The 21196-nt window shown below is 41.6% G+C and overlaps 2 protein-coding genes across 2 annotated transcripts in view; one reads left to right on the top strand and one right to left on the bottom strand.

The window, feature by feature from the left end:
- Positions 1-21196, top strand: part of lrp1ab (low density lipoprotein receptor-related protein 1Ab) — a 124461-nt gene that overhangs the window by 81334 nt on the left and 21931 nt on the right. Inside the window, exons 28-56 of the mRNA XM_084721038.1 lie at positions 670-801; positions 2158-2385; positions 2489-2663; positions 2821-2915; positions 3052-3201; positions 4255-4395; positions 4996-5124; positions 5211-5342; positions 5464-5598; positions 5706-5835; positions 5941-6067; positions 6867-7018; positions 7159-7283; positions 7747-8121; positions 14060-14249; positions 14443-14647; positions 14762-14954; positions 15179-15304; positions 15417-15545; positions 15920-16039; positions 16415-16528; positions 17257-17406; positions 17495-17617; positions 17802-17918; positions 18026-18154; positions 18293-18421; positions 18568-18708; positions 19814-20001; positions 20994-21177. Of these exons, the coding sequence (XP_084577164.1) occupies positions 670-801; positions 2158-2385; positions 2489-2663; positions 2821-2915; positions 3052-3201; positions 4255-4395; positions 4996-5124; positions 5211-5342; positions 5464-5598; positions 5706-5835; positions 5941-6067; positions 6867-7018; positions 7159-7283; positions 7747-8121; positions 14060-14249; positions 14443-14647; positions 14762-14954; positions 15179-15304; positions 15417-15545; positions 15920-16039; positions 16415-16528; positions 17257-17406; positions 17495-17617; positions 17802-17918; positions 18026-18154; positions 18293-18421; positions 18568-18708; positions 19814-20001; positions 20994-21177 (4464 nt within the window). The remainder of the gene's footprint in view (positions 1-669; positions 802-2157; positions 2386-2488; positions 2664-2820; positions 2916-3051; positions 3202-4254; positions 4396-4995; positions 5125-5210; positions 5343-5463; positions 5599-5705; positions 5836-5940; positions 6068-6866; positions 7019-7158; positions 7284-7746; positions 8122-14059; positions 14250-14442; positions 14648-14761; positions 14955-15178; positions 15305-15416; positions 15546-15919; positions 16040-16414; positions 16529-17256; positions 17407-17494; positions 17618-17801; positions 17919-18025; positions 18155-18292; positions 18422-18567; positions 18709-19813; positions 20002-20993; positions 21178-21196) is intronic.
- On the bottom strand, positions 9757-11181 carry LOC146325175 (galanin receptor type 1). Its single transcript, XM_084721037.1, has one exon. It carries the CDS (start codon positions 11179-11181, stop codon positions 10144-10146), a length of 1038 nt encoding a protein of 345 aa, XP_084577163.1. The 3' UTR covers positions 9757-10143.

Genomic DNA, 21196 nt, shown 5'->3' with positions numbered 1-21196 from the left:
CTCACAAAATTTGTGAGAAGTCTAGTGATTTTCACAACAGGTGATAAAGAAGTTGCCTATATTGGTCACCGTTTGCCATGTTTACTGTCAATAAAATGTTGTCTTCTTTCGTAAGTCTAGTATAAATGGTGAAATAGTTGAAACAGCATGCTCAGACGGCCAGTGTTGGCTCACTTCAGACACACAGTAGCCACAGGTACAGCAATGCCTCAACAACACAAACACTGTCTTTTTTTTTTTTTTAAAGGAACTAGTTCAATTGTGAAATCAGTTGAAATAGACAGTATCCCCACAAACATCAGCTGCTTATCTAAGCAGGTAAGAGAGCTAAACATGTAATGTATGGGGAAAAAAAATCCATTACATTAAACCAGATGATGTCTTACAGGATGTCAGTTGAGAAGGCGGGTGCAGGACACACTGTGTACACACAGTTGAAAGAACGTGGTCACATGCACAGTGATAAGATCTCAATGTGTCCTCAGTGTGTGTAGGATGCGTTTACACCTGTATATATAGCTGTATATTTGTGATCTGATCACCCAAGATGTGTGTTAAAACCAGGTGTAGACAGGCTCTAAATATCTCTGACATACCACTCGCTGCTCCTCTGTCTTTTTATGTGTCTTTGTCTCTCTCACCACATTTCCTTTGTGACTTTTCTTTCAGCTCCTAACCCGTGTGCCACCACTGACGGTAAAAGCCCCTGCTCTCACCTCTGTCTCATCAACTTCAACCAGACCTTCTCCTGTGCCTGCCCTCACCTCATGAAGCTGCAGCCTGACAAACGCACCTGCAAAGGTAAGGACAGACGCAGCTAACTCACAACCACAACACAAATGCATCCACAGACTTTTTTTTCTCACCTTCAAAAACACACAAGGCTGTCATATGAAATCCATGTCATCACAGAGCAAGAAAGAGGCTATTTGTTTGTAGGAGTCTTTTCTCACGACTGTCATAACTGCAACGGTGCACTGCGCCCCCGAACGTGACATCATCTCTCATGACAGAAGATCTGATTACATCTCCTCTGTTTTGCGCCGCACAGCCTTCTTCACTCGCATTTTCATTTCATTTCATATAAAAGGGTGTCACAAGTGATGTTCTGAGGTCTTCATTTATTGCTTGGTGATTTCATGTGGGGGTTTCATGATGGTTTTGAGGGGATAGCTGAGGGAATTTGTGTGTGAGTGTGTGTCTGTCTGCCAAATTTTAAGCATTTTACAGAACAGTTCAGCAGTGTAGATTCCAGAATAACTAACTGGATTAAAGGGTGTCTGATGCATTCACTGCTTACACAGTTTTCCTCTAAGCTCTGAACTTTTACATATTTACCAAGTTGAAACTGTACATTTTTTTTATTTAAAGGGAGTCATTTGATGTCTCCATGTCCCATCTCCCAGGACGTAATCGAGCCTCAACAAGGGCAACATGTTACTGACTGGTCAGTTTGACCCTCTTGAGCTACTCTCCTCTGGGATCCACCTCACTCCACACTTTGATTGTTTTAACTTAAATCAGGCTGGCTACAGGTCATTAAAACGTCTTAAAATGTCTTAAATTTGCACTTATTAATAAACGGCCTTAGTCTTAAATTGTATTTGGGAATGTCTTTAATATTTATTTAATGAATGCTGTGAGTATGGTTTGGAAATGGAGTTGTAGTGATTAATATAATTAAGGACAAATAAGTATATATTTTTCACATTAATAAACATATTAATGTGAAAAATATACATGCAGTGTTCTTTTACTCAACCAGTTAATGTCATTTTGCCCTTCCGTGTGATTTTGAAATGACAACATATGCATTTGCTCAAAAGTACAACCAGTATTTTCACATTTAATGTTTAGTGTTACTGCAAAATTGGCCTGAAGCTTAATAAAAATGTTGTTAAAAAGTTTTAAATTTACTTTGCTGATACATGAGAAAATGGTGTCTTTGTTGCTAATATTGGACTGCACATGTGAAAACCTGTCACGGTCTAGAGTTAAGTGAATTAGAAAAGCTGCCTAACTCATTCTGTGTATTTATGTTTCTTTTCATCCTTCACTTCATTTGTAGATAACTTGGAAATCATTAATAAAAATGCAATTGGAGTGGTTGAAATTTTGTGTATTCTCAGTTTGTTTTTTTATATTTGTTTTTTCCAGAGTCCCGCAAGTTCCTTCTGTATGCTCGTCAGATTGAGATCCGAGGCGTAGACATTGACAACCCCTACTACAACTACATCATCTCCTTCACCGTGCCGGACATAGACAATGTGACAGTGGTGGATTATGACGCTGTGGAGCATCGCATCTACTGGTCGGACGTCCGAACGCAGACAATCAAGAGAGCTTTCATTAACGGCACAGGGGTGGAGACTGTTGTGTCTGCTGGTAAGAATGATTGCATTCTTTGTTTTTATTTTACTTTATCACTAAAACTGTGTGTGTTTCTGTTCGCCCTAACATTTCCCTTTGTGGTTCTAACATTTCCCAGACCTTCCCAACGCTCACGGGTTGGCAGTAGACTGGGTATCCAGAAACCTCTTTTGGACCAGCTATGATGCCAATAAGAAGCAGATCAACGTGGCCAGACTGGATGGTTCTTTCAAGAACGCTGTCATCCAGGGCTTAGACAAGCCCCACTGTCTGGTGCTGCATCCTCTGCTGGGGTGAGTCTTGTCTCCAGTTAGTTTGAGATTTGAATTTTCTCTCTGTTGCTCTTCTTTGTTTTCCATTTCACTCACCAAGGCTCTACTTACTAAGTCTCTAATCTGTAAGAGATTTCAGCCTTTCTCCATGCCTCATAACATTCATATCCCTCCTCAGGAAGCTGTACTGGACTGATGGTGACAACATAAGCATGGCTAACATGGATGGTAGCAATCAAACCACACTTTTCACCAATCAGAAAGGACCAGTAGGTGAGCAGCTGCCAAAAATAACAGACTGCGGAATAATACTCAATCTCTATTTAACGCTACAGGATGAAAGCAGAGATTAAGCTTATTAGTGTAAGAGATTTATATGTATAATAGCATCATTATTCTTTCTGTTCAGGCCTCTCTATTGACTATGAAAAAGAGCAGCTGTACTGGATCAGCTCAGGAAACAGCACCATTAACCGCTGTCAGCTGGATGGAACCAAACTGGAGATCCTGGAAGGTGTTAAAGGCAAACTTACCAAGGCTACAGCACTGGCTATTATGGGTGAGACGAAAAACATGATGCACCAAATTTATTTATCCTCTTTGCTGTCACATTTCCCTGATTAGAAAGTTAATATTTACACCATATTACTGCTTATATTCTTTTTTGGAGCTTTTTATTAGTGTTTTCAGGTCAAAACAAAACAAAAAGGTAACATCACATAGATTACAGTCCATTTTCCAGTATTTTATATCTCAATTGAAAGGTCACTTTCTTAAATACAGTTTATTTTGTTGACAGTTGCAATGCTTGTTTGCTCACCGCCACTTCTGTGTGATTGCTTCCTTGCTTGCAGCTGAAAGACTTATAAGATATTCATCCTGGGAGATGAGCTTGTCTGGGATTTTGCCCCAGGATAATGTGACAAAAGAGCAATCAACATCCATTGCAAAAATGTTACTTGTTTCTTTGCCAATCTCTTGCCAAAATGAAAAATGGTTTAGAGAGCGGTTCTAAAATATATGTAAATGGTCTGCCATTGATTTACTGCACTGCTTCCAACATTCATCCCAACCCTTAGAACCCAGCTGTATAAATTTAAGTTTTGTAGCCAAAAAATATTGTATTATGTAGTACCGTCAGAATTCTTGCCAGGACCTCGAGACTGTAGTATTAGCCCGACCTTCCTGAATATCATTCCAGTCATCCTCCCTGTTCTGTTTGACCAGGGCAGTTCAATCATATTCAGAGTTTTGTCTATCTAGTTTCTATTCTAGTTCTAATCTAATCTAGTTTATATTCATAATATAACATGTTTGTTGTCTTTAGTCTTAGATGCATCAATGAACGTTTTAATCAAGTTAGGTTCACTATCTTTCAATTGTTTGATTTCTTTACTAAGGTCGACTCTTACCTGGAGATATCTGACAAAAGAATCCAAGTCACTACCACCGGTTGTAGTGCAAAAAGCTGCTACACTATTATGTGCCCATTGTCTAAACCAGATGGTTTAAAAAGTACTGCTTATAGTCTGAGGAGATGAATATCTCAGTATCACTTGCTCATGTTAAAGGACATAAACAACAAGATATTAATCATTTTCTCTCGCTGAAGGAGACAAGCTGTGGTGGGCAGACCAGGGAACCGACCAGATAGGAACATGTGACAAGAAGGACGGAGGAAATTGGAAGGTTTTGCGAAACAACACCTCCCCTATGATGCACATGAGGATCTATGATGAGGATGTGCAGAAAGGTAAGAAATGTGTCTTGAAATATTACTGCTTGTGGTTGTTGTTAAAAATGAGTCATTATTATTTAAAGTTCAGATGAAATGGTATATGGAGAGTATCTAGACTGAAGCCTCCGTATCATTGCCATATTCCCGAGGTGAAACAAGATTGGCAGGCAGGACATAACATTGGGCTTGTCATTACCCAGCGTACCATGCTGAATTGGTTGGTTCAAGCCTACATAAGCACACGTCATATTTTGTTCTACAGGAGGAAACATGATTGATTTTTATTCTTTTTTTTTTGTATTTCTTTTGGCATATATTGTAAAATAAGTGCACAATGTTAATGAGGCATAGAAATTGCCCTTTTAACACTTTTAGATCACATCCCTGTGATCTAAAAGTGTTAAATATGCATTTTTCATGTCTCATTAATTTTAAAAAGTAATTCTGTGTCATCTGGAAGAGTTTGAAAGCCAATTTATAACAAATTTACTTGAATCTCACATTCTGAGGTAGATGGAAAACTTAACAAATTTGTGCTCTGTTTAGCATAAAACCAAAAAAGGAAAATATTTTTCTTTCTTTTTCTGCCTCACTGAGCTTCTCTTTTTTCTTTAGCGGGTATCAACCTGTGCAGTAACAACAATGGAGACTGCTCCCAGCTGTGTCTGCCCACCTCACCAACTACCAGGGCCTGCATGTGCACTGCTGGGTACAGCCTGAAGACAGGACAGCAGTCCTGTGAAGGTGAGACTCGCAGGATTCACAGCTGTAGTCACACATGCAGTAGGAATGCGGTAAAAAGAAAAACTTATTGTGCTGTCTCTGAGCAGGCATGGGCTCTTTCCTGCTTTACTCTGTTCACGAGGGAATCAGAGGAATTCCACTCGACCCGGCAGACAAATCTGACGCCTTGGTGCCAGTGTCTGGGACCTCTCTGGCCGTCGGCATTGACTTCCACGCTGGTGAGTGACACTGAGGGATGCAAGCGACTAGATGGTTTTGCATGAGTGACATTTTAAAACTGTCATTATCTCAGCGAAGAGAGTATTTATAGGCTGACAGAAAAGGCCTCTTCATTTTCAGAGAATGACACCATCTACTGGGTCGACATGGGCCTGAGCACCATCAGCAGGGCCAAGAGAGACCAGACATGGAGAGAGGATGTGGTCACCAATGGCATCGGCAGGGTAGAGGGCATCACTGTTGACTGGATAGCAGGTCTGCTCATAACAGATTTGAAATTCTATTTTGATTCACTTGTACATGCTACACATAAGCACAGATAAAGGACAATGTAGCTGATTTGCATTCCTGTTCTTTTACAGGAAATATATACTGGACTGACCAGGGCTTTGATGTGATCGAGGTGGCCAGGCTGAATGGCTCCTTCCGCTATGTAGTCATTTCTCAGGGCCTGGACAAGCCCAGAGCCATCACTGTCCACCCAGTTAAAGGGTAAGGCTCCCTGCCAACAGTCTAATCCTGTAATGTAGTTTCAGCCATGCTACTTTATTTCTAAAATCCACTCTTAAATCATCTCGTGTGTGTTTGTGCATGCAGGTATTTGTTCTGGACTGAGTGGGGTCAGTACCCTCGTATTGAACGCTCTAGGTTGGACGGCACCCAGAGGTTGGTCCTGGTCAATGTGAGCATCAGTTGGCCCAATGGAATCTCCATCGACTACGAGGTGTGGACCACGGAAATGATATATTTTCCCTGTCGAGTTTGAATAAATTTGCTGCAACTTTTTCACTGGTCAGCTTTTCTTCCATGCAACAAGAATTATCCAATTTTTACTGATTAAATATTAGTAGTGGTTCATTATATGCCATGTGTTGTTTATAAATTTCATTTGAATCATATTAAATAATTAACTCCTCTTAATGTGGCCACAATAATAGTTCAAAATAGTTACGATTCTTCTGTGTGAACTCTGTTTTATCTGACAGATATATTGGCATATACTGTACAACCCCAATTACCCAAAAATATGACAGTATGTAAGACGTAAATTAAAACAGAACACAATCAAATTCAGAACAAGTCTATATTTACAGAAAACAATGATGTTTTTCAGTTTGAACATTAAATATCTTGTCTCTGTACTACATTCAACTGGACATAGGTCAAAAAGGATTTGGAAATCACTGTGTTCAGTTTTTAATTACTTTTTTCACTTTTTTGGAATCAGGGTTGTATGTGAGAGCCGCCAGAAGTTCTAATTTTTGCTGGTTGCCTAAAAATCATCATACATACAAAACATCCAGTCTTACATAATATAATATCAATTTTTAAAAATGATTAACAATTCAGCGCAGCAGCAAACAAGCTAAAGCGGACAATATAATTATTTCTGATGATGTTTATGAATTAACAGTGTACCAGCAAGTCAGTCTCCTGTATACCTCTTTGGTTAAGTTTTTATTTTTAAAATGGGACCTTCTCGTAACAATTAACACTGTTTTATTTCTGCTTTGTCCCCACAGGATGGTTTGCTGTATTGGTGTGACGCCAGGACAGACAAGATTGAGCGCATTAACCTGGAAACCGGAGAGAACAGGGAGCTGGTGCTGGCCAACAACAACATGGACATGTTCGCTGTGTCTGTTTTTGAGGAATACATCTACTGGAGTGACAGGTCTGTTCAGTGGTTAATCTATGTGTTGCTCAATTATCTAGTCATACTTGTTAATGCATGACAGCTTTTAAGTCATGTGAGAGATTTCATATTGTATTGTGTTGTTAATTGACTCAGCAGTTTTGTTGTCTTTTGTTTAGGACTCATGCCAATGGCTCCATAAAGAGAGGCAGCAAAGACAATGCAACAGATGCTGTGCAGCTCAGGACTGGCATCGGTGTGCAGCTGAAAGACATCAAGGTTTTCAACAGGGCCAGGCAGCAAGGTAGGAGCCCACAAAACATACTAAACTAGGGGTCTACCAATTATCAGCTTGGCCAAATATCGGATCCAATATTCAGCTTGTTTTTCCCATGGTTTTTATCAGATTACTGATATTTTCAGCTCCTGAAGAGGGGTTTGCCAGAAGAAGTTGGGTCTATTCCTTAATTACTAATAATCTGTATTAGTATTAGCCCTGAAAACATATTAGTCAAACCCTACCACAAACCGTAATTTGTTTTTGTTTTTTTTGTTGCTATGAAGTTGAGCAAAAATGTCCTCGCAAGGACGGTGTGCTTCCTTGAGTTGTTCCTCACATGTATACAAAAAGAAGTCCTCACACACGATGACAAACTTTACCGCCCGACTTAATCAAAAATCCCCCAGAGATCTATGAAATGCTGTGTTTAACCAAGCTCATTATTTGTGTAACAACACACCTCATAAACATGTCACTCTCTCTGCAGGCACCAACGTCTGCAAAGACAACAACGGCGGCTGTGAACAGCTGTGTCTTTTCCGTGGCAACAATGAGCGCACCTGCGCCTGTGCTCACGGCATGCTGGCAGAAGACAACCGCAGTTGCCGCGACTATGACGGGTACCTCCTTTACTCTGAGCGCACCATATTAAAGAGCATCCACCTGTCAGACGAGACGAACCTCAATGCGCCAATAAAGCCGTTTGAGGACCCTGACCACATGAAGAATGTCATCGCCCTCAGCTTCGACTATCATGGCGGCGGAGGGAAGGGAGCCAACCGCATCTTCTTCAGTGACATCCACTTCGGCAACATCCAGCAGATCAACGATGACGGCACAGACCGCAAGATTGTGGTGGACAGTAAGTATGGAGTCATTAGTCACGTGTCATTTCTTTTCAGCATCTCAGAAAATCCACTAAGCGGCCACCTAAACCTTCCCCTCCACTCCGTCTGTCCACACATATTTAAGCTGTGTTGCCTTGTGGTCCCGTTTCTTTTATCCCGGCCATTAATAATTGAATGTTGTCCCTCTTCTCCTCGACACTGTAAACAGCCATCATCGCACATTTTGACAACATGAGCACCCAGGAGGACCCGCTGTAATGTACACACAGCTGCAGCTTCTCAACTAGAGGAGATTGACATCACTTAGGGCTGCCACTTGAAGACACACTTCCACATGAACACGCGTGTGCACACACATGCACACACACACACACACACACTGTGCCTTTTTGCTTGTCTTTTAAATCCCACTCTCTTTAAATGATTCAAGAGTAGGTTGTTGAACTCCATCCAGAAAAGCATCTCGTTTAAAAAGCCCCGGACCAAAGCTGCTGTTCTTAGCAAGCAATATTCAAAACACCAATTCTTTGGTAGGAGAGACGAGAAAACAAGTCAAGTGCATGGGGTTAGTGTGTTTATTGATGCTGCGCTGAGATTGGGGTTTTGAACAGATTGTGAAAATGATGGCCAGTTATTCATCCAACTACAGAATTTATTCCAGTTGAAAGAGAACTTAACTCAGCTGAGGTTGGAGGAGTGTACCAGTTCCAGATAAGACTTGGCAATATATACAACTTTTATTAGAATAAATAAATAATAACATGAGTGTATGATCGTAGTGTGTCAATGTTTTACTACATTCTCAAGGTTCAGTGTTCAAGGTTCATTTTTTTTTATCATTCTACAACACACTGTTGTACAATGAAATGCAAGTTGTGCTACACCCAAAACAGAAACAAATGTAATAGAAATCTATGGTGGAGTGCTGAGGATAAATCAAGGACATCGCACAGCCTGAGCAAAGAAGCGGTTCTGTAGTCTGGTGGTACAGCAGCAGATATTTCTGTATCGCTCGCCAGACAACAGCAGGCTGTGGCTGGGATAGATTTAGTTTTTTAGTACCCATTAGGCTCTGCGCAGGCTCCTCACCGATATCACTTACACGTGGTAGATGGGAATCAATCATGTCCAAATTAATAAATCCAAGCAAATTCTATAGGAAAACAAGTAAAATGAGTAATGAGGGTTTTTAGTTGGCATATGAAGTTTGCATATAAATCTTTTACCTGATTTAGTAGATGACAATGGAGTCATGCATTTAATATTTGATATTGTAATATCATATTTCTTAAAGCCTTATTGCCTAGCTCTTGTTCCTGGATTAAAGTGGAAATATACAACTTTTTTGATTTAACTTAACTTTAGTTTGTTGATTGCACAGTATAATGGCTACAGAATAATGACACCATCTGCGTTTAGACTGGTTCATACAAATCTCTCTGCCACCAGGGATGATTTTTCCTGGGAAAATGATGACTCTATTATAGACTATGTGAATGAAAAAAAAAATCACACTGTTTCTCCTAATCTTATCTTCTACCGTTACTCCCACCTCCACCCCTACGCCAACCCCTGTTAGTGCAAAGCAATAATGTTACTCAGACTATGTTATTAATAGTGCAAATGCACATGATTACAATAACGCCTCTTCTCAAATTCTATATGAAACTGTGGCAATTTCACTTAACTCTCTTCAGTGAACATGCTTCTTTCTTCTCTATTATTTACAAAATGCTGTTGATCATTTCACTACAGAAACGGCTCTGACTCTTTGGTGTTGTATTAAAGTGTGTGTTCCCCATCTGATAATGTTTGTCAGGGTGGTGCCCTCTGGTTGAGGGTCAGATTATCATTAGGCATAGCAGAGTAAAGGGGAACACATATCCATGAAGAAACAGACTTCAACACAACACATGGTGTCTTTGCCTCATCGGCTCATCAGTATTACCACTTGGAAACGCTGGTGGGCTGGAAAGTTGTCTGTTTCCACTTTAACTGAGTAATGAGGTAGCAGTGTTTTCTTCTTGATTAGAGAGTCAGTTTTGTCCTCTTTCTGAGGTTGTGTCCAGTTCAAAGGGCTGCACCATGTCCCTGCCCATTACATCAGGGCATCCAATCAAGCAGCTTTTGCACCCTGCCCAGCGTTCTCTCCCCAGTTCTACTAAGTCTCGTCTAAACTTCTGAGACATAAACCCGTACAGCACAGGGTTCACGACTGCTACTGAGGATGCCAGCAGCCTGGCCAGGATGGCGATGGTGTTGTAGCCGGGTGAGCCTGATATGGTCCCTCCAATGAAGGAGAACATAAGGGCGTAGGAGGGCAGCCAGAGGAGAGTGAAGACTAGGACTAGGAGAGCTGACGTGTGGGTGACCTGGCTCTGGTAGCGCTCCAGCTGGGGAGCGTTGCCCAGCAGCCGTGCACGTCGAAGAAAGCAGTAGATCTTGGCATACATGACTACAATGATGCCCAGTGGTAGAGCAAAGCCGAACAGGAAGAGTGCGATGCTGTAGACCAGCTGGCTGAAGTCAGACAGGAAGGCAAAGCAGTACACGGAGCTGGACGCAGTGACTGTGCGAAAGGCGAACTGCGGTGCTGCCAAGGCCGAGGCAGGCACCCAGAGCAGAGCCACTGTCAGCTTTATGCGTCGGTGCATTCTCGAACGGTACGTCCAGGTGGGGTGGACCACTGTGAGGTAGCGTGTCACAGCCAGAGCTGCCAGGGTAAAGGCTGAAGCAGCTGAGCAGGCCACACCCAGGAAGCTGATGGCCTTACACAGGAAGCTGCCAAACGGCCAGAAGCCAAGGGTGATAGCAGAGGTGTGGAAGGGCAGGCAGAGCAGCAGCAGCAGGTCAGCAGCACTCAGAGCTAGCAGCAGGGTGTCTGTACCATGCGGGGGTTGACACGCCTTCTTCCTCCTGCCAGTAAGAATGATGATGACCAGGGTTTGACCCACCAGGCCCGTCACCAGAATCAGCCCGTCCAGGATGGGCACCAAGGTCTTAATCAATGCCTCATCTGCCCTGGCTATGTGACCAAGGCTGCTGCTGTTTACCTCCTGCTCCAGCATCTCCATGCATCTGCAATTAAAGTCAATCAAGTAATGAATCTAATGGCCTGTTAATGTCGAGCGTCAGAACAAAATGTTCACGCAGGCTCTGTGTGATGCTTCTGTTGGCTCCAGCTCATGTCTTAAATTGTATTAATCACAGATATGACCACACTCCATTAAGTCCTAAGATTGTATAATGATAGCAATTTGTTAAGCAGTTAAGATGGCACTGGTCAGTAGACTTCTTCATTGACACTTATGATCTGAGCTCTCACAGGAAAAGAGAATATTCCAGTTTACTTTTAGCAGTCAGCATTCATTTTCAAGTGCCCAGAGATGGTCAAGAGGTTAAGTCTCCTGCCTCTTGAGCTCCTGATCATGTCTAGTTGAAATCCTTCACTGTTTTTCAGCTGTTTGAAGAAACTACTACTTAACGATGATTGGAAATGGTACATCAGAATGTCTTAAAATGTTGTGTTGTTATCCAGTTTTACTCAGAAAAAATATAGAAACACGACCTTAAAGAGCAGTCCTTGCACACTGGCTTTTCCCTGGCTGCATCAGCATGTCTTTCATTATCCAAGGAAGAGCGGTTTGGGTCAAATCCGGAGAGATGTCAGCGCAGCAGTTGCTCTGTGGCTGTATTGATTTCTGGAAACCAGGCAACAGAGGACAAATTCATCCCAGTGGTTACTATTCCATTCCACTTTAAAAGCAGTCAATGCTACTTGATGCTAAGTGGTCAGTGGCGGCGGGAGGCATCCTTGTCCATTTAGAAGCTCTTCAGAGACTTGCAACCTGTAGACTCCACCAGCAGAGAAGTTAGTGTACAATTAACGTGATCTTCAAATGAACAATAACAAAAGCTCAGTAGTTCTCAGGTGTCACATGGATTGCTATTCCTGTAATAGTCAGAAAGAAGACTGTACTGAGTGGCGATGGTCATCCCAGTAGGTTTTCACCACTGTTTGCACAGTAACCAGAGGCTGAGCTCATCTAGGTAAGGGGAGGGGTGACTATGTCACTTCTCATTACATAATACCAGCTTGAACATACTTTTACGTCCCTGTTCAGAGTGCAGTCTTCCCTCAATCCAAGCAATTAGCTTCTCAAGTACGCATATTTCTCATTTGAACGATGATGATGAAAAACACATACATGGCTTCGTTTTCATGACTCAGCCTTAAACTGTCTTTTAGTTGCTTTTAGGTTGGTTAACAAGGTATTCAGCCTTGAAATTGGCATTAAAGTTGATTGTAGCACTCCGTCACTCATCTGAAACCTCTATTAAAGGGCAATTATTGACTTTTAGCTAGGAGCAAACATTATCATGGAGGGTTCAGGTTTTTATTGTTGTCATAAATGTGGTTGCTAGTGTTACCAAGAACAGGTGGATGAACACCTTGGAGCCTGTAAGACTGCAGTACAGTCAGTGTCCTTTTCCATGATGTTACATTTCATGTAAGCACAACAGATAAAAATACTACCACTACTGTATGCACTTTGGGGGGGGGGGGGGGTCACAGGACAAAAGGACGACAGATATCGAGAGCAGCTGCTTTATCTTTACCGTTCACGGCTGACTTCTTCATCCCGGCTTATGTCCCTAAAGTGACTCAAGCTGTTCCAGTGGCAGTTTTCTTCCCTGAACAAGAAGTCACCATGAATGAGAGCGTCCACAGGGAGCTGTATTTGTATGTGCAGGCAGCCAGCCATGAAATGACAGGATGATACAGAGTCTTTAAACTCTCTCCAGGAGCAGCAGACGTGGCACATACTCTGCTCTGTGTGGCACCACTTCCATTTTACTCTTTCTTTTTTACTTTTCTTTTTAACCCCATCTTTCTTCCTCGCAGTGTTTTATCATTCATGAACTAATGTGAGAAGATGATGCAGGATAACCTTAAAAACCATTTACCGCTGCTTCTTTAATAAAGTCTCACAGAGTTAACCACAGGGGCAACTTGTTATACTATGACAGTGATTAATGATTTGTTGAATTCTCACTGAAGATCCTCATTAAAACGCCTTCTTACACCCCTGAGAGGTGATATTTTTTATTGTGAAATAATTGTCCCTCTCAAACTTTTCTCTTCTCAGACTGGGATGCACCGACAAACATTATTTTAATGTGATTAGTTGTAATCAAAGTTCAGAAGGATTTAACTGAGTAAATCCGAATTTAAAATGAGGCAGTGCTTGGTTGCACAATTAAAAACTAATCTGTGTTGCGTAAATCCCAGTTTATTGATGTGAACTGAAATTAAATAGAGATTAATCAATATGGAGAGCCTTGCTGTTGGGATCTGTAAGTAGAAAAGAGGGTAGAAAAAAAAACTTTCCTTTCCATTCCTTAACTAAACATTACAGTGTTTGCTGAAAAGTTACCAAAACATTACAATGTTTGCTAGCTAGCAAAAGAAGTTAATAGAATGTGACATTGTTTGCTGGCTAGCTAAAAAATTGACAACACATGTTATTTGCTAGCTGGCTGAAAAGTTAGCCTTGTTAGCTTACTCATGATGGCTTAAAGAAAGAAGAGGAACTCGGAGGAGCTTAATTTTGCTCAGTCGACCTCAAAAGGGCAGCCATTTTAAAAGTTTAAACTCTTCAAGAATTTAAAGTTTTGGTGCAACAAAATTAAATTTAATTCAGGTTTACAGGTTTACAAAAATAAACTGAGGTTTAAAGCAAAGTTTAGATTGAATCTTTCTTAATTTTAAGATTTTAAAGTTGAAATGTTTAGTGCAACATGAATTAAAGTTAAAACCATGATTTATCCTCGTTTAAAAAGTAACCTAGCCTTACAGTTTTGGCAGAATGATGATGAACATAAACAGAGAAACTTGTCACGTGTCAAAATATTTAGCAAAGGCCTAATTTATCCTCCTCTGCTCCACAGATGTGGGGTCTGTTGAGGGCCTGGCGTACCACCGTGGTTGGGATACACTCTACTGGACCAGTTACACAACCTCCACCATCACTCGCCACACTGTGGACCAGAGCCGCTCTGTGGCTTACAACCGCAACACTGTGGTGACTATGTCTGGAGAGGACCACCCCAGAGCCTTTGTGCTGGACGAGTGTCAGGAGTGAGTCATTAATATCAAAACTTGGTGTTCTGGACTGCATCAGGGCCCAGTTCCAATACAATTTTTCTTTTTTTTTCTTTCTTTTGAACAGCAGATTTATTGTAGTTCAGTCAACCATAACATTAGTACTAAGACATTTGGGGAGCTCCCACTGCACATCATTATGCTTGTTTTGTGTTTGTTCCCACTACAGTCTCATGTTCTGGACCAACTGGAACGAGCAGGCTCCCAGCATCATGAGGGCCTCTCTGAATGGAGCCAATGTGCTTGTGATCATCGGCAGCGACATTAAAACTCCCAATGGCCTGGCCATAGATCACCGTGCAGAGAAACTCTACTTCTCTGATGCCACGCTGGACAAGATCGAACGCTGCGAATATGATGGAAGCAGCCGTTATGTAAGACAGTCCTTTAATTTTTCTCTCCGCTATAAAGAAAACTGCATCAAGGCGTTGACTCACGCTTCAGTTTTCTGTAAAAATGATGAGTAACTTTTTCTTTTCCTGCTCTAGGTCTTGTTGAAGAATGAGCCTGTCCATCCCTTCGGCCTGGCTGTGTACGGAGACTACATCTTCTGGACTGACTGGGTGAGGAGGGCCGTCCTCAGAGCTGACAAATACACAGGAGGAGACATGAAAGTGCTGCGTGCTGACATCCCTCAGCAGCCAATGGGAATCGTTGCTGTGGCTAATGACACCAACAGCTGTGAGTATTATTCACTGAAGTGACTGTAAAGTTTCTACAGGTTGTTTCTCTCAGTTTCATATTTCCAGCAAGTGCTATTGGTTTTATAAAGCCTTGTTTTGCTTGTTTCAAAAACGTTTGTATAACGTTATGATGCTCAATTTGAAAATGTATCAACCGTCAGAAATAACGTATGAAATAACATTACTACCCTAACTAACCCTCCTGTGCTGCACATTCTTCAGGTGAGTTCTCTCCTTGCCGAACAAATAACGGAGGCTGCCAGGATCTGTGTCTGCCCACATCTGATGGACGGGTCAACTGCAGTTGCCGTGGAGACAGACAACTTCTGGAAGACAACACCTGCTCTTGTAAGAGAGAAAAAAAAGAAAAACTCTTCAATTATTTTAGGAAAAAATTACAAAGCTTCCCATTGATAAAAAATGAAGCGTTGTTGAATTTCAAATGTTTCTGCCTTACCAGCTCTGAATATGTCATGTGGAAGTGTGGACGACTTTGAGTGTGGAAACGGCGACTGTATCAACTACAGCCTGACCTGTGATGGAATGGCTCACTGCAAGGACAAGTCTGATGAGAAGCAGTCCTATTGTGGTGAGTTTTTATGGGGCTGTTAGTTAGTGCATAATGAGCTGTCACAGCTCATCATTTATGTTTTATTATTCATTCGCAGATAATTAGCTGAGGGTCATATTCAAAGCAATTTAGAATAATTGCACAAATACAATAAATTGTTATTAGATCGGGAGGAGAGTGAGAGTGTGAACATAGAATCAAGACAGTGACTACCAGGGAAAGAAATGTAAAATTTGACCTAAGTGGAGGGGGAAAGGGAATTTAGTACAGAATATGTAGTACAGCTTATCTGTTTCATTTATAAAACAGTGAATCTGATGTTTAAAATATATTTGGACATTGTTTGAACTCTGCACTTAAGCCAGCTATAATCAACTGCTGTTCTTCCACAGCCAATCGAATTTGTAAGAAAGGCTACAGACGCTGCATGAATGGCCGCTGTATCGGACACCAGTTCTGGTGTGATGGCACAGATGACTGCGGTGACCACTCAGATGAACTGCCCTGCAACAGTGAGTCATTAATATCCATTTTATAGCTGCAACAGATTGAAAAATCATTAATTAAGCCTTTGATAGTGCACAAACAGAAAACATGTTTGCCTGGTATCAGATTTCTGCCCACATAACACTGCAACGTTTTTGCTTACCTGATCAAATTACCAGCACATTTAATCAACACCTTAACCTGATTAGTTCTACCAGAGAAAACAATGAAAAGACGGTGAATTAAGTGAGCATTGAGGTCTGTTCTGTAGGTCTTGGATGATCTCTATTCCCCAATCACTCATTTTTTGGTGACCCAATGAATGCTTGGTAACAGACACATATCCAAGTAATTATAAAGTTGACTAATGAGGAGGTTTTATTTGCTTGTATTTCCTGCAGTGACCCTGTGCAAACCAGGAGAGTTCCAGTGCAAAGATGGAAGCTGTATCTCCAACTACAGCCGCTGTGACCAGGTGGTTAACTGTGAGGACGCTGGTGATGAAATGAACTGCCGTAAGTAATCTACCAATAATGAAATGATAATGAACCCCTTCATAAAAAGACACTAAAAACGCATGAGCAAAAGGCCACATGATCTAAAAGTACAGTTTATTTGATAGTTTCAAACATTTTGCATATGCTTCCCTTATCTTTAAGTTCTTTCCAACCTCCACTGAGCCAATTCATAAAGCAGAGGGATCACAGCAGCGGGGCTACAGGGACAGCTGTGTTGTAAAATACAAACATAGCAAGTTTGAGCAAACAGTCCTCTCAGTCAGATCCACCCACTACTGGAATAGTCTACCTATTGAATTAAGAGCGAGCACTAATTACCTAACCTTTAGACATAAACTCAAGACATGGCTTAAAGCAAACCAAAGTTGCAATAATGAGTAATCTCACTACCTTATCTCTGGCGCTGCCTTTACACACTCCCAATGTCTTTATATATATCTCTGTTAATTCTGTGATGTATTTTTGTAGTACTTGTTAAAACACTGTATAGATTGCATTAATTTGTTAAAACCTGCCCTGCAACTATGGTTGCAAATAAGCATATTTGGCAGCTCTGGCACTTTACATTGAAGTTTAAAATAAACAAATAAATATATAAAAACAAAAAGTTAGAAAAATGATTTAAGAGGAAAGCTGGCTTAATAGAAATGAGGTTCACATGGGAAAATAAGTTTAATGGATTAGTGAAGATTTCTGTGTTTAAAAGCTTTTTCCACTGTTCTCAGAACCCACTGATTGCTCTCGTTTCTTCCGCCTGGGAGTGAAAGGAGCGTCCTTCCAGAGCTGTGAGAAAACCACTCTGTGTTATCTGTCCTCGTGGGTGTGTGACGGCAACAACGACTGTGGAGACTTTTCAGATGAGAGAAACTGCCCAGGTTGGGTGCTTTGACAGTTTGTTTCCCTCTAAAATGCTTTCACCATTTCTCAAAGAGTCTACATAATGTTTTGTCTGTTGTTTTGCAGATAAGAGGAAGCTTAAATGTCCAGTCAACTTCTTTGCTTGTCCCAGTGGTCGATGCATTCCTATGAGCTGGACCTGCGATAAGGAGAATGACTGTGAGAACGGAGCTGACGAGACACACTGTGGTCAGTCTGCACCAAAGTTGTCCTCTAATACCATTTATTTTTTCCTTGAAAACACAAAGCATACCAGAAAACCCAGACTGTTTTCCTTTAGGCTTCCCACTGAAGATGGAAAAACACGACTTACGGTTAGAGCAAATTAAATAATTTCTCCGAAATGCTGAGCTCTCTTTGCCATCTTTTGCAGACAAATTTTGCACATCCACCCAGTTTGAATGTGGGAACCACCGCTGCATTTCCTCCCACTGGGTGTGTGACGGCTCCGATGACTGTGGTGATGGCTCTGATGAGGACCAGAAATGCAGTAAGTGACATATTACTTCCTCCCACGCCCAGTGGAGGCGTTTGACTGTATGTGTAATATTTCCTGATGTTATATCATCATATAACTTTCCCATAATGTTGTCACAGAATCTAAGACCTGCAGTCCAGAGGCTTTCCAGTGTCCCGGCTCCCACATGTGTGTGCCTCAGCGCTGGAAGTGTGATGGAGACAAGGACTGTCCTGACGGAGCTGATGAGAGTGTGAAGGCCGGCTGCAGTGAGTTTTGACATTTAACAAAATAACCCCATGGAAAATCTGTGTGCTTTTTGTTGTGATTAAAGAAAATAAACCCCCTGAAACACTCCAACACAGTTAAATTTCCATTAACCGCTGTGTGTTCTTTTCCACTTCTAGTGTACACCAACAGCACTTGTGATGTGGAGAATGAGTTCATGTGCCAGAACAGACAGTGTATTCCCAAGCACTTTGTGTGCGACCATGACATCGACTGCTCCGACGGCTCAGATGAATCCCCAGAATGTGGTGAGTGTTTGTGTGATTGTGATCTTGGAAGAGAGAAGCATTGAGACCACAAAATGGGTTGTGAGAGAATGTGATTCGTGATCGTCTTTGTTGTACCACCAAGTGAGGTTGACGTTAATGATGTCCATACTTATGTTCTGGTGTAGAATACCCAACATGTGGTCCAGATGAGTTCCGCTGTGCCAACGGCCGCTGCCTCAACCAGAAGAAGTGGGAGTGTGACGGAGAGTTTGACTGTCAGGATCGGTCTGATGAGGCTCCCAAGAACCCTCGCTGCACTGACTCAGGTATGTCTGTTGATTTGTTTTCTCTAATACAGGGCAGTCTACAGGAGAAAATGCAAAGCTGAAATATCAATGATTTAAAAAATTAAAAGGAATAAAGTAATAACCCCACAAAACCAGCCCCATCCAGACATAAATCATAATAAAAGCACTGATATCAGAGGGAAAGAAAGGGTACAGTTGGTGAAATAAACAAAATGTACAAACATCGGTACATAGAAATCCAACTACCCATGTCTATACAGAAGCATACATGTATATGTCAAACATACCACATCATCAGCCTACAGCAGACTGTGAAATATTACCCATGTAGCTCCTTAAGTGAAAGCAGCGTTGGTCAAATAGGTGTGTTTTTCTTTTGAGACTGAATAAATTTTTTTCACATGCCATGTATGAGTAAATGTCTTTAAGCCACATGGAAACAGGGGGAGGAGCTGCACTTTTCCATAACAAAGTAATGCGTTTATTACAAATAATCATGGCCAGTTTGATAAACCACACCTTGTTTCTTACATCTCATCACTTTATAACTTTTATTCTCTACCAACACAACAAATCATTTGAGAAACGTTTTGTTCAGAACAGCCATAGCTACAGTCATATTTCACATAAAAGACACCACGAAGGTAGCTGCTCTTTTTATGGCCTCTGGTTTAGGATAGCTTGCAGATGCATTTGTTTGGGGGGAATGGAATCTGAACCCTATGTCTACTATGTCAATCACTGAGATGCCCTCAAAAATGACTGTTTATATAATTAGAAATTTATATGTGTAAGGAGAAATATGAGGGTGTACACACTGAGCATAATGTACAATTATGATATACTATATTTCTATGAGTGTGAACAGATGAACGTTTAATATCTGTGAAATGGCAAGAAAGGTGTGGGATCTATGGTGGGAGGAGGAGCAGGCAAGGAGATGACTCATTGCCCCCTTGTTTTTTTTCTCTATTTACATGTGTATAATTTGTATTTCTTTATGTTTATGCCATCATGTAGGCTGGCATAGAAAGTCAATAAAAAGTTGATCACAAAAAAGGTCATAGCTGCAGGCTGTTATAAAGTGACACTAATGTAACACGCCATTGGTTTATGATTTCAGAGAGGACGTGTAATGAGTCGGCCTTCATGTGCCTTAATGGCAAGTGTTTGAATGAGACTCTGTTGTGCGACCGCAACGATGACTGTGGTGACGGCTCAGATGAACTCAACTGCTTCATCAACGAGTGTCTCAACAGTAAGATGAGCGGCTGCTCGCAGCTCTGCGATGACCTCAAGATTGGCTTCAAGGTAAGCTGTCTGATTGGTGGTTTTAATGGGGTTTTTTTTTGCCCCATTTTTAACTAAAGCAAGTCTAATTACTTCATGAACTCGCTGACTTTAATTGGCAAAGAAATTAGATGTCTAATGTGCACACAGTTACCTCACAGACAAATAGGGGGGGGGGGGGGGGGGGTTCGGGAGGACCTGAAGTGAAAAGGTTGGGAACCACTCTCTTCAGGCATGTGGTTATGTAAGACAAAAACATGTTTTGGCTCTCTTTCTTGAAAGTAGGAGGCCGGTCTTAGAACAGCTTGAACTTTGTGTGAACTCTCGTGTTTGTGGTGTTGAGGCTGTGGTCAGAGCTTCATTTGAAAATGATAAAGAGCAATTTGTATGCCAGAAGGATTCACTAAATGCTAGTGCATGTGTTAGCAGATTGAGTCAGTGTTCTGTCTTTGTACAACATTTAATTGCACACGACTTCACCATCACAGATTTGCCTGGGTGTGTGTCATCCTTTGTGCACATACCAGCTCAGTAAACTGCAAATTCCCCACATAATGGCGAAGGATCGGAGTTTGCAAGAAGTGTGAGAGTGTGCGTTGGAGTTCTTCCAAAACACAGATGTGCTTATGAGAAGTGACAGTTGAGGCTGATTTCCACTAGTAATGAATACGTGTTTTTAGCATGCCTTGTGGTAAGATGATGTCCATGGCACTTATTTTACAAGCACATTGGATGTCAGCTTATCTTCTAACCGTGCTCCCTGTAATAAGACAATTTTGCACAAATTGACAGAATTTGACAGAAGCAACTGGATTTCATGTCAGTGTTCAGATTTTAGTACCACTTTACAACAGAATTGGGTAAAAATTAGGCTTTTGGTGACAGGAAAAACATATATCAGGTTGAGGTTTTGTGACAGGCCCTTGTAATTGGTCCAGACTCAGAAGTGAGAAGCGCCAGAACCTGCAGGCAGTGAGATTTTGACATCTCTCCTGTGCTCTTGGCCCCTTCAGTGCAGGTGTCATCCCGGTTTCCAGCTGAAGCGGGATGGGAAGACGTGTGTGGATATAGACGAGTGCACAACCACCTACCCCTGCTCTCAGCGCTGCATCAACACGCACGGCAGCTTCCACTGTCTCTGCGTGGACGGCTTTGAACTCAGCCCCAATGACCCCACCATCTGCAAGTCCACATCGGGTAAGGCTCACGCTCGTGT

The sequence above is a fragment of the Lutjanus erythropterus genome, chromosome 6 (genome assembly GCF_056507025.1).
Source record: "Lutjanus erythropterus isolate fLutEry1 chromosome 6, fLutEry1.hap2, whole genome shotgun sequence".
Classification (NCBI taxonomy): Eukaryota; Metazoa; Chordata; class Actinopteri; order Lutjaniformes; family Lutjanidae; genus Lutjanus; species Lutjanus erythropterus.
This window is presented reverse-complemented; position numbering and strand designations above follow the sequence as displayed.

Coding starts and splice junctions, on each gene's coding strand:
- LOC146325175 (XM_084721037.1), bottom strand. CDS start 11,181: ATGGAGATGCTGGAGCAGGAGGTAAACAGCAGCAGCCTTGGTCACATA.